Consider the following 13149-nt stretch of genomic DNA (forward strand, 5'->3'; position numbering starts at 1 on the left):
TGTATTCTTTCCTCTCAGTGACCCCGTGATAGGGGCAAACAGCATGACATCACCTCCATTTGCAGCATAGAATGATGAGTGTCATGTTTGTGGCTAATGGAGCATAGGGATAAAAACAGGCCGCCGCCGCTGCTGAACGGCTCCCTTCTAATCGAGTGAAAATGGATTCGGTGACGCCTTTGTCAAGCAACGCTGTCAAACGAAGTCCCTGCTCCTTCCAACAACTATTTCATTGAAAACACTTTTTGTTCGGTTATTTATTTCGTTTTGTTTAGTAATATTGAAAGCCTGTGATTTGTCTTTGTTTTGGGTTGAACATAGCACTTGATCAAACTCTAAGTACTATTTTGTAAGGACTGTTGTGATTAAAGAGCCAAATTTTAAACACACATGAGTTTCTTGAATGTATTTCCACTGCATTTTATTTTCATAATCTTATCCAAAGTGGAAGGAATCTATCTGCCCTTGTAGAGGCAGGATCTTCTTCTCTCCATCATACAGGAATACTAATAGTGTCGAATATCAGGTGTGGTCAATGCAAAAGAAGAAACGTGTTTGTGTCAGCAAGTATTTAATAAAATACTTTCTGAGCCAGGAATACAGGCTTATATACCTCTAAGTATTTATAGAAATCTCCTATTACTAACTTGACCATGGAGGAGAAACTGCCAAAGGTAACTAAACCCTCTAAAACCCTCTAAAGAGCGCACTCCCTCCACCCCATTCCCCCATGCTTGGAGAGGCCTTGGCCACACCTGGGAGTTGGAGCTGACACTGGCGGGAGCACTACCTAACCCACCGGGCAGAAGGGGAGAGGGAGGGCCTATCACCTTTACTCACCCGAAGTTCTTGGATTCCAAAGCCTTCAGTCAGAGAGATCTGGAAGACCTCAAGGCTGCAAATATAAGCCGCTAGCCGGGACAGGCTCTGCTTGCCGCTGCCACCCACTCCAATCAAGAGGGCGTAACCCTGAGGGGTCTGGAGGATTCTGCTGATGCGACACCTGGCAAGAAAAGGTGCACCCACCGCAGCATGAAACCCGGGACTGTGGCTGTTCTATTTTTCAGATAAATTAGATACTAAACTCCAATTTCTATTGCAAACCTTTAGTCTTTCTTCCTCTGTTCCCCATCAAACAAAGATGCTGCCTGTATCTGCCTTTGCACACTGCTTGTCGCCTGGACTGTCTCCTGCTAATAACCTCTTGGACTCTCTTCTTGCTTTATTACTCTCCACGATAACTCAAGAAAGAAAACATATCCAAGGCCTTTTATCTAAGCTTCACATTTTTTGATGAGCAAGAAAGCTCCCAACTCCACATCAGCATCCATTTAAAGGGAGAATATCTTTGTGCCAGAAACCTTTGCTGTAGAATTAATTTGGAAGAGGATGGATTTGTTTAGGCCAACAAACATTCACGTGACTTACTTCATGCAGATCAAATACTTGCCTCTTTACATGATTCTTACTTCCTTTGCACTGAAGCTTTCCCTGTGCCTTGAGCACTCTATAAAATTTACTGAAATCATTCAGAATCACAGTTAAATTTCTAGTAAGGTCAACTAATCCCTGTACTACATTATCGAAGAGATGCTGAATGCTTAGCTGTTGATATTATTGCTACATTTTATAGTTAGGAATAGGTTGGCTTTAACACAATCAAAATATGGGTTTGGTTGAAGAAGTATGTCATAATTATGTTGTAACTATTAACGAAAGCAACAAAACAAAAGATAAGCATATGCACATCCGAATGCAAAAAAATCGGACAACATTGTGTTTGCTCTAGGTTGCTTTTCTGAATGAATATAAACTTCAGGCCCTAAATGCTCCACCTAGATTGCTTTTTAAAAAAACACATCTTGAACAAAATGAAGTTGGGATCATTTAAACTAGGACCAGCACATGTGAGCATTTCCTGAAAACCTTCAATGACTGAACAGACAAGGGACTTTTACAAGCTCAGCCATCTTGTTGAATTTTACTTAACCTGACCACCCAACAAAACCACCTTGAGAAAGCCATAAAATTACTCTTACAATAAGTGAAACCCCAAGTTACGAAGCAGCATTTTCATTTCATTTTAATGTATGCTTTGAGGTTTGTATCCCACAATGTTCTCTAGGCAGCAGAGTCCCCTTCTACACTCAAGGACCTGCTCTGAAATCATCTCTAACACTGGGGAAATCCACTTCTAGCTTATAATCCCTGATCAAAGCACAGCCTTTCTTTTTAGGCCATTGAGAACTGCATGTTGAAGGATAATATGGGAAGACCCTTTCCCGTCACGTCAGTGGGAGGTCTCTTTCAGCTGAGCTCATTCACACGCAGTGTATACTAACCCAACCAGAAACAGTGTTACTCATAATTCACTTAACTCCATGGTCAGAGATTCTAACTAAAACTGGAATCAGAGGGTTGCAACTGCCAAGGGATCAATAAAACAATACTTAACGTGCTTATAATAACTGATGATGGAGAAGCCTCCAGAGTTTTTCTTAGTCACTTGGGCTAAACATTTTAAAGAGTAACTCTACTAAAAATTGAATTGTCCAGGTTTTTTTTTGTTATTTATTTATTTTTTTTGGTCTGTTTGGATTTCCTTCCTCACATAGGTCCTCCTTTTTTGACTTGTTTTTAACCATGATGTCATTATTTTAATCTTTGCCCAAATATCACTTATTAAAAGGCCAGTGTTATGAACTGAATGGTGGCTTCAAATTCATATATCGAGCCCTTATCTCCCAGGACCTCAGAGTGTAAGTTTATTTGGAAAAGGGTCATTGCAGAAATAATAGGTTAAGATGATATCATTCCAGAGTAGGGTGGGCCCCGTATCGAATACGACTGGTGTCCTTATAAAAAGGAGAAATTTGGACAGAGACACACACAGAGGGAGAATGCCATGGGAGGATTTGAGTTAAGCTGCCACAAGCCAAGGACCTACCAGAAGCTAGGAGAGAATTCTGGAACAGAGTCTCACCAGTACCTTCACAGGGAACGTGGCCTTTCTGACACCACGTTCTTTCTGATTTCAGATTTCTTGCCTCCAGAACTGTGAGACAATTAATACCCGCTTTTCTAAACCACTGAGGTTATGACATTTTGGTACAGCTGCTCTAGCAAATTAGTACAGCCAATGACACACGATGGTGAGTACAAGAATGGTATTGGACTTAAAGATGCAAGTGACTTCCCACATAGAGGCAGCAATGACAAGCTACGTAGTAAGACTATTCAACAGATCATGTCATTCCCATGATAAAATCTGTCTGAAAGCTTCTCACTGAACCTAGAATAAAATTGAAACTCTTTCCTCTGGTTACAAAGAAGTACCCTGTATAAGTAAGGCCCACTCCTGTGTCTCCATCCTTGTCATACACTGCTCTCCCCACTTCTTCTGCACGCTGCAGCCTCTTTCTGTACATTCATCCTTAGGGCCTCAGGAAATCTGCCCTCGCCTTGAATGTTCTTCCTCCAAATGTTTCCATGCCTAGCTCCCGGGTATCATTTTGATCTCACCTTAAATGTCATCTCCTCCCATAGATACCCAGTTCCCCTTTGGGAATTCACATGTTTTATTTCTCAGAATCAACCTATCTCATTTGTCAGCATGGCACATCACTTTCTGACATTTTTCTAATTCTTTGTTCATGTCCTTATAAATGTCCATGTGAATCAGTAAAATAGAAGCTCACCTAGAGAAGACAGTCTTGTGTGCTGCTCTATCCCCCAAACCTAGAACAATATCGGACAGCAGGGGTGCTAAAGATGGTTGCATAATCCGTGCAGTGCACAGGTGCCCAGTCTAGGTGAGTGAGAGCATCGTCAGCCAAGCTCTAGACCAGAACAGGGGCTTTATTCTAATAGTCCGCTGAGAAAACATGCCCCTCCCCTTTTCCTAATTTGCACAAAAGTACTGAATAGCCTGGCCATGTTCCTGATTAGCACTTGTCAGGCACTCAGTACACATGCTTAATCAATGAAAATCTGTGTGAGTCCTTCCTGTCTCTGCCACTTACGAACTTCATGACTTTGAAGGAGTCACTTATCTTCTTTTTCACTATTTTACCTAACAGGGCTACAGCGAAATAAAACTGAAATTATGGCTATGAGGACACTTCAGAAAGAAGCGTACCTATGTACGACAGTATTAAGATTGTGACATAATTAATAGAGCCACTATAGTTTTACATTGTAGGGCAAACAATAGAGAAGAACTGATAGCTCAGAGTGCTGAGAACGACCTGTTGAGAAACAACAATAGTGGGTACCCAGACACGTTTACTTTTGTCAAAAAGGATCACGACTAGTCAACTCACACATGCTGCATGGCGTCTTCAAATAAAACTAGGTGCATGGCAGCATTGAGTTCATTGTAGTTGTCTAACGTCTCGGTAAGAATTGTCTTCAGCACCTTCCAGTCCTTCACTGGCATATAACATGGATCTTCCCTACCATCGGCAAAGTGGCAATAGATGAGGGGCTGTTGAAGTAGGATGTGACTGTCTACATCCTGCAGGAGAAGGAACAGAAAAATATGGTCATGTCAAGCATCCAGAATGATTCACCCACAGGCAGAGTAGCCTACCAAGGGAAAAGCTTGCAGATCAATCCATGGGTAGGTGGATGGAATGTTCCCAAGTAGGACCACGTATATTCTGTAATCACAGCTATTTAAGCAAGGTAAGCATTTGCACAACTGAGTCGCATCCATATCTGACTTGTGCCCCAACATTAATCAGTGCCAGAGCCAACAGAGACCGCTAACATTCATACACTTACTTCAAAATATTTAGAAGCCGTTTCTAGGATTTTTTTCTGAAACAAGTCACAGTCCTTTGTGTCTATTAGTTTGTCTCCATAAACACGACAAGATTCATGAAGCCACAGGCGTATTAAATCATTTGGACCCTTTAAACATTCAGGAGAAGCAAATAAAATCCCCTTCAAAGCAAGAATGGGAAAAATTGAAAATTCAGAAGCCACTGACATTCTAAGATATATTTTTTTAACATTTTCTTTAACTGAATTTAGCAATTTATTGAGTTAAAAGAAACATAAATAGTTATACATATTTATTAGTAGTTTTACTCTCCAATAGGCAACATTTTAAACATTTACTATCATTATATTCATTTTTAGGAATGTAGCTAAGACTGAATTTCAAGCGTCAGCCCAGGAACTAAATACTGCATCTGAGAACCTCTGCCTTTTCAGTTTTCCAACAGATTAAGTTTCCAAAACCAAAGTATAAACAGCTAATATGAAAGCCACAGAATCATCATTTTTTTTTTATTCTCATATCCTTTGATATCAGTTAATCTAACTTTCATTTCACAGATGAAGAATATGAGGCCAAAAGCAAACAGCCTGACTTCACACTCTGTGGGTACCAGCACCAAAACATTTAACTCCCATGCTCCCTCAACACTGCCCTCAGTCTCTTGGATTCATAGAGACCCACTCCTCACGAAGAGGGTCAGCTTGCTGTAGACTCAGGAGAACACCAAGGGAGGTGAAGAGAATTAGCTGCAAAAGGCTGAACAAGTATTTGGGAATGTTAAGTGGAGCTGATTGTATGAATGGTGGGCAGGCAGGCTTCTCAACCCATGTCACCTGCGGCCTCCCTTCCTCTTTCTCCTAAGATTAAAAATCTGCTTTTAAACAACACTTTATTGAGCACAGTCTTTCAAGTAGGTGCTAGAAATAGAAAGATGAAAAGGAATGCTCCACATTCTGAGGAAGCTCTTGTCTGATGCGGTATCATGGTTTTGAGGGCAGTTGTGGGGTGATTAAGAAAAGAGGGTTATAAAAATATAAAGAAACAAAGATCAAATATAAAGAAAGAAATCCCATGCAGTTTTCATATTTTCCTACTTTTCTAGCTCTCTTACAAAAAACTTTAAGCTGTAAATAACTGTGCGGCAACTTTTATTGTACAGGATAGACAAAATTAGGTGGATTTTTAAATAATTCCAGGTTTTAAACTGCCTGTTTGGAATTTTCTTTCTAAATCAAATACATACACACTGTCCTTTCACCAGGTAATGGAAGTGTCAATGTCAAGCCAAACAATTTAAGAAATTTTATTTTTTCTTGATGTATGCTTAAAAATCATATCACATAAATATGAAAAATGACAAATTATCCCTCTTACTTGGCACAAAAACAAAGCACTCAAATATTTATACGGAATAAATGAAATGGGGGTCCAGACCTCTACCCTTGCTTCTGTTGCTGTCTCTATGCAACCTGAGAGGAACCACTGCTCTCAATGATAAAAATGGGAATAACAAAGCTGCCATACTTACTCCACAGAGAAGTTTATGATGTAAAATGGAAGAATACATACAAAGTACATAGCACAGTTTTAAAATAAGCTCCATAATCCAACACCATTAATATTACTACACTTATTCCTCCATCCCAATGCATAACAGAGAGTCCTCAAGGTACCTGGAAGATGTTTGATAGGTCTCTCAGATTAAAGAGGTAGTGGAATTTAATAGCCGTGGGTAAAAACATATGTGTCATCATCTGATGGAATGCGATCGTTGCCTGTATCAATGTAGGGCCACTCCTGAGAATTGATGGACCAAATGCTTCCTGCTGGAAATGGAAACTAAGGATCTGGCTATAGATGGTGTTTAGGGCATCCAAGGATGGAAAGTTGAATGCAAACACTGTGAAATGTCTCTGAAAAGAAAAACACATATAAGAAGTGTAAAACAGGGATTATAATGGTACCAGTAGATTGCTGAAAAAAGGTCTTCTTTTTTCCTCCCTTTCTATATCCATGCCCACTGCCATTTCACTTTGCAGTGCCATTCACTCTGACTCTGGGCCTGGCCATGTGACTTGACTGAGCCAATAGAATGAGGTGGAAGTGACAGTGTGACAGTCACTGTCAGAGGCTTGTGTGTTTCCACTTGCTCTTTTAAGGTTCTACCTTTTCTATAAATTCTACAATCTACTGGTGGATGAGAGACTCATGAAGCAGAGCTACATTGTCCCAATAACTCCAGCCAAAGCCATCCTAGATTAGCTGACAGACAGTAACTCCCAGACATGTGAATGAGCCCAGTCAAGATCATGGGCCACCAGCTGACCCCCAGTAAGTGAGTAGGCGACATTTACTGTTGTATGCTGTATGGATGTTGTTGTTGTTGGTGGTGGTGATTATTAAAAAGCTTATGTGCACACAAAAAAACCTTCACATAAATATTAATAGCAGTATATTCATAATTGCCAAAATGTGGAAACAACCAAGGTATCCTTCAATAGGTGATTGGATAAACAAATGGTAATACATCCCTATAATGATTGTTATTCAGTGATAAAAAAGAAATAGGTATCAAGCCATGAAAAGTCATAGAAGAAACTTAAATGCATATTGAAGCTAAGTGAAAGAATCCAATCTAACAAGGCTACATACTATATGATTCTAACTATACGACATTCTGGAAAAGGTAAAATTATGGAGACAGTAAAGGATCAAATGGGTTGCCAGGGATTCAGGCGGGGGGTGGGAGGGTGGGGTGAACAGGCAGAATACAGGCGATTTTTAAGGCAGTGAAACTATTCCGTATGATACATTAATGGTGTACACCTGTCATTATTCATGTGTCAAATCCCATAGAATGTACAGCACAAAGAATAAACCCTAATGTAAACTCTGGGCTTCAGTTCATAGTAACTTACCAACATTGGCTCATCAACTGTAACAAATGCAGCACACTAATGAAAGATGTTGTTTATAGTATGGTAAAATGAGGTAGAGGGAATGGGGGAGTATATGGGAACTCACTCTAATTCTAGCTAAAGCTGCTGAAACAGTGTGTAAACCCAAACTGTCCTTTAAAAAGTCTATTAATTACAACAAAGAAAAGAAAAGAAAAGAAAAGAAAAGAACTTACATGTTTAACCAAACGTCCAATAGGAGCCCTAATTTGTACTGAAAAGTGCCAAGAATCAAGACCTACAATGTTTCGGTATTGTAATGAGGGGCTCTTTGGGAGAAAGCAATACTTGACACCCTACCTGTAGTCTAGGATTAATTGTGAAGCTGCCCACCATCGGGTTCATGCAGGCCACATACTGACAGTTGTGGATTTCCTTAAGCTTCACTTTCTGTCTGTCATACCTGCATGATTGAAAACAGAACCGTAAGTCCTGAAACTGAAGATGACCGCACAACAAAATCCACCAGTTCCTAAAGGACTTCCTCACCCAACTGCCTCCTCTCATCTTTACCGCCGCATTGTGACGTTGGGCTTGTTAGCCTTCTCTCAGAGACATAAAAACAAAAGTCTGGAAAACTGAAGGCGTTGTAGCTTCTTCGATGCCAGAATCAACAACTGGAGCTGAATCAATACATACTCATTATTGCTTATCGATTCTCACGTGGTGCTATTTCTGGTTAGAAATACCCAGAGCAGGGCAGGGGGTTCTCCTTCTAGGTAACAGCAGAGATCACAGACTGCAGTGCCCAGATGTTACCAAATGGTTACATCTCACAGAAAAAAGGTCAAGCTTCTCTAAGTGATTCAGTGTGAGTTAATGTCTTAAAGAGTTTAGTACTTCAACTGGACATTTTATGTTTCCAAGATACTTTTCAAACAAACTCTTCCCAAGACACAAAGGGAATGTATTCCATTGAAGATGATGAAAGGGGGATGCAAAGTGAAACCCAAAAGGTATCACAGAAAATGCTCCTCAGAAGAGAAAGACATTGGGGTAATTCCATTTTTAAATGTTTAATAATAATAATAATTAATAAATATTATTATTTAATAAATAATTTAATTATTATTTAATAATTAATAGATATTATTATTATTATATTTAGATTTAAGTTGAGAATACAGAGACTCACTTACCAGTGTCCATAATCAATGTGCTGTCGAATCAGCGTGTGGGCCTGAATGGTGCCATATAAGTCCACTTCGGGCATATTCACGTCATCGATAAAATAAACCAATTTTTTATTTCCTCCTGGACCATAGTTACGACCAGCTTTTTTCTCTAGTGGTTTCTCAAGAATTCCTGAAACAAATATATAATTCTGTCCACCAATAAGATAAAATGTAACATTCTGTCCTTAGTCCTTTTTTGTTGTTTTTCCTCATCTTCTGTCCATTTCATCCACTCTATGACTTCAGGTTAATACCCTCTGTAGGTTAATATTAGAGCTGTGTCTCTGGTCACCTCCTTGTATGTCAGGCTGTCCAACCAACCTCCTTCCTGTTGCCAGAGCTCACCTCGCCTGTGCTTTGCTGGACAGTCAACATCTGCAGCATGATAGCACGCTGCCATCACATGTGAGCCAACACCATTGGTGATCTGTGCACTTTCCTCCCCGTACCCACTCTAATGCATGACCTGCCGCCCGTCCAGCTACAGCCTGGTCTTGCAGTCCTTCTCTACCACCCTTGCGGGAGCGTCTGGGGACAGCTCAAGACAGTCTCCTACACCTCTCTTCTGGAGCCATCAGGGTGCAGAAGCCCAAGACAGTATGATAGGGAGACATGTTATCCTGTGTCTACATCATGTTACATTTCCTCATGTGCCTACATGACTGTGTGTCGATATGCTTGAGAGAAAATAATGAGTGTAGAAAATCCCAAAGAATGTGTGCTTGCAAGGTAGCATCTAATTATTTATCGACTCTCCAACCGCATTACAAATAACTTGAGGACAAGGAACTGTATGATGTCCGCCGTGGCATTCCTGATGACAGTCACAAGTAATTGGTTAAATGAACAAATGGATAAATAAATAAAGTATATAATGAATAAATTAACAGGCCTTCTTTCCAAGCAACGGACCTGCATTCCCAAATGCTTGCTGGGCATCAGTTATTGTTAGCTATTGGTGCCCGGAGGTTTGGCTAACACCAAATATGCCTCTTGCACACTCAAAATGCACCTCTTCCTTTTTGCCTTCTGTGCTTCTGTTTATGGGATTAATACTCTCCCAGTCAGCCGGATGCAAAGCCTCAACAGAATCTTTCTCTCCTGGTCCCTGATCTGCCCAACCACAGACTGTAAATGGTTCTTCACGTCTCTTCCTTTTGGCCTCCCTCTCTGCAATTCTAGTCCACAGCAACATTACATTCAGCTAGTACATTACTCGGGGTGGAGTGGGGGTGGGGGCTGGTCTCCCCACCTCAGACTTCTCCCAAAGTGTAGCTTGCATCTTGTCACTTCCTTGTTCCCCATCAATGGCTCACCATTTCCTACCAAATGAGATCCACGCTCTTCGGCTTGTATCTCATTGCTTTCTACAGTTACAGTGTCCAGCCATCCCAGGTTGCCTGGGACTATCCCAGTTTTAGCACTGAGTCCCAAGTCCCAGAAATCCCTTGTCTTTGGCAAACTTGACAGTTGGGCACTCAATCTACAATATAACTCTAACCCACCACTGCAGCCTTTTCCCTATCTTCTACCCCATCACTGCGCTTCAGTCAACTTAGAGATTTGATTAATTGACTGTATCCCACAATTTTCTCTTTCATGTGTGTGCTTAAGCTGATTCTTCTATCCTAAATCCCATTTTTGTCTGCACACCACCTCATCTCAAAGGTCTGGAAATCCTTTCTTTAGAAAAGAAAGGCTCTTTCTATTCCTCATGCTGATAGGCAATCTCTAAATCTTATTTACGTCTGTATCTCTTTCACGAATTAGCAAGATGAACTCATACCACAGTCAAGTACTTAGTTCAACTGTTGAATTGTAGCCCTAATCTTCCATTTACAAGTGATAAAGTGAGCTCTTCTTCTGTGTCTGTGAATGAAAAATATGTACTGGACACAGTGCCTGGGGGAAAGTAGATAAATATATTGGCCAAAGAAATTAATGAAATACTGCTGAGTCAGTTTCATTCAAAAGACAAGGAAAACAAAGTTGATTAAGAAGAGATGACAGAAGAATCTCTCTTGTATGAACTAATGATGTCAGTGAGTAAGAAAATTTATTATTAATCTCCACTGATATTAGCTAAGAAAACAGTAACAACACATACCCATGTATATTCCCAATACAGAAATCACATGCAGGGCAACTCAACAGATTCAATAAACTATTGGACAACAGGGAGTTTTGCTGCCTCCTCCACCCCAAAATATGACTCATTACTCTGCTGGACTTAGTGACAGGCCTACTAATACCAGCTCTTTATATCATTTCTCCTCTACTTCCCAAGTCTACTGGGCTTGCCCTTCTCAACTAGGAATGGCCACAATCTGTGTGGTTCTTTTGACTACACTGACACATTTACTCAACAGTTTAAAATCCTTCTTTTAGTTCTTCCAAGATTTAATTAACAGCTCGTGGCCTGTCATTTAATCTACAGTGTGAATGAATTTCTCCTCCATCAATCCTTCCCTTGAAAAGGTAACCAGAACCCTCTTCCTTGAGCATACCGTCATGTTGCTCCATGAAGTTCATTAAAAGTAACCCCACGGCTTAGAGGCAAAGCAAATTCTTGCTGTTCTAAAGAATAATAACCCCAGTAAAGTCAGGAGAGAGATAAGAAAGCCAAAACCCACACTATTGGAACAAAGCATATTTACCTACAATACATAAAAATTCATCTGAGGCCTAAGCGAAATGTCTACAAGCCTAGAGAAGACGAGCATCTCTTTGGGTTACATGTCCCGGCCTTGACGGTTTCGGATCTTCTCTCTGGAGTGAAACAGGAGGGACACTTACTTTGCAGAACGGCAGAGGTTGTGTAGTAGTGGAAAGGCACACGGGCCACTATGTACTCCTCCGAGAGACGTGCCAGCGTGTCACCTACAAAGACTGTTTTTCCCACCCCGGTATTGCCTATGAGCATGAGCGGTTGTCCTTTCTCAAGCAGCAGCTCTACAAAATATCTCAGACGAGTCGTCTCTGATGTGTGAACCACAACTCTCTGAGGGGAAAGAACAGAATGAGAGAAAGGTCAGAGAGAGGCATTCCAAAATTGTACATATGAACCAAACACAGTTCCTTTAGAGTTGTGACTTGGTGAATTCTGAGTTCACGTTCACAGCAGCAGGAGATCCCACCAAATTTCCCATGTTGACTTGTCAGAATGCAAGACATGGTAGCTTGAGGAGAGCAACTGGGAAGTGCTATGGTCTAGGCAACTGATTTATATTTTCCAAATTAAGTACTAGCACTCAAGGCTCCCTATTACTGATTACCTACAGTCTGCTCAACCTTGTGTTAGACATACAAGAGAACACAGTAAACAGTGAAGAAACCATCCACCACTCTTTAGTTGCTGACAAAACATCTAACAAGTCAAGCCACATATAAATGAAAGTTGGTAGCAATGCTTTGGCCTGGTCAGATTAAGTGGCAAACGATTATACATACGTCATACTAAAGGATTTCAGGGTGGGGGGAAGACCAGTTTGTGAGAAACCATGGCTTTAAGTGCAATAGTCACAAATCCAAAGTATATCTGAAACTTACTGTGCATTGCTTTATTTATAAAAAAAATAACAATGTTTCTGCTTTGAAAATGAACTATTTATTTAGATACTACCTTGTTTGACAAATAATTTGAGCTAGCTTACAGGACTAAAATAAAAAAAAGAATACAAATGTAAATAAAAATCAGGTCTAGGGAACATAGACTAATATATAAGATTAGGAAAAGGATAGCAGATATAGATATGCCGGAAATAGAATCCTGCACAGTAACGAAAAGGGAGTTGACAATTTCTTGCAGTTCCTCATGGCCAAATTAAAAAGGGCATAAAAAAACTACTTGCAGGATTTGTATTGTTCATTAAGAAAAACACATAAATTCCATGATGGAGAAAGTTCTTCCCTACGTGGTTAGCATATACTGAACACAACTGAGTATTTTACAGATCACTCAGGATCATGTTCGTGATTATGAACATTTACTCTAGAACTTTGTTGTAATTCAGTGATACTCTCAGGACCTATTGAAAAGTGCAGCCTGTGTGTTCTATGCCACATTGAACACTCCTGGACAACTTAAAAAAAAATGAGTTGCATTTTACAGTATTTTTTCTCCTTTCTTGGTGCTAGTTGTCATCATTTGCTTTTTAATTTGGCCATTAGCTCCTTCTCTACACATTAATATCAATAATTAATGCTTCCTGATAGCTGAGTATGTGACAGG

The 13149-nt window shown here is 40.2% G+C and overlaps 1 protein-coding gene across 3 annotated transcripts in view; it reads right to left on the reverse strand.

The window, feature by feature from the left end:
* Positions 1-13149, reverse strand: part of DNAH11 (dynein axonemal heavy chain 11) — a 294793-nt gene that overhangs the window by 139328 nt on the left and 142316 nt on the right. For all 3 annotated transcript variants that reach the window (XM_033088403.1, XM_033088404.1, XM_033088405.1), the window contains 7 exons: positions 11715-11919; positions 8883-9048; positions 8044-8146; positions 6460-6699; positions 4786-4947; positions 4323-4516; positions 841-1003 (listed from right to left, as the gene is read on the reverse strand). In XM_033088403.1, the coding sequence (XP_032944294.1) occupies positions 841-1003; positions 4323-4516; positions 4786-4947; positions 6460-6699; positions 8044-8146; positions 8883-9048; positions 11715-11919 (1233 nt within the window). The remainder of the gene's footprint in view (positions 1-840; positions 1004-4322; positions 4517-4785; positions 4948-6459; positions 6700-8043; positions 8147-8882; positions 9049-11714; positions 11920-13149) is intronic.

This window comes from Rhinolophus ferrumequinum, chromosome 20 (assembly GCF_004115265.2).
Source record: "Rhinolophus ferrumequinum isolate MPI-CBG mRhiFer1 chromosome 20, mRhiFer1_v1.p, whole genome shotgun sequence".
In the NCBI taxonomy this organism is placed as follows: Eukaryota; Metazoa; Chordata; class Mammalia; order Chiroptera; family Rhinolophidae; genus Rhinolophus; species Rhinolophus ferrumequinum.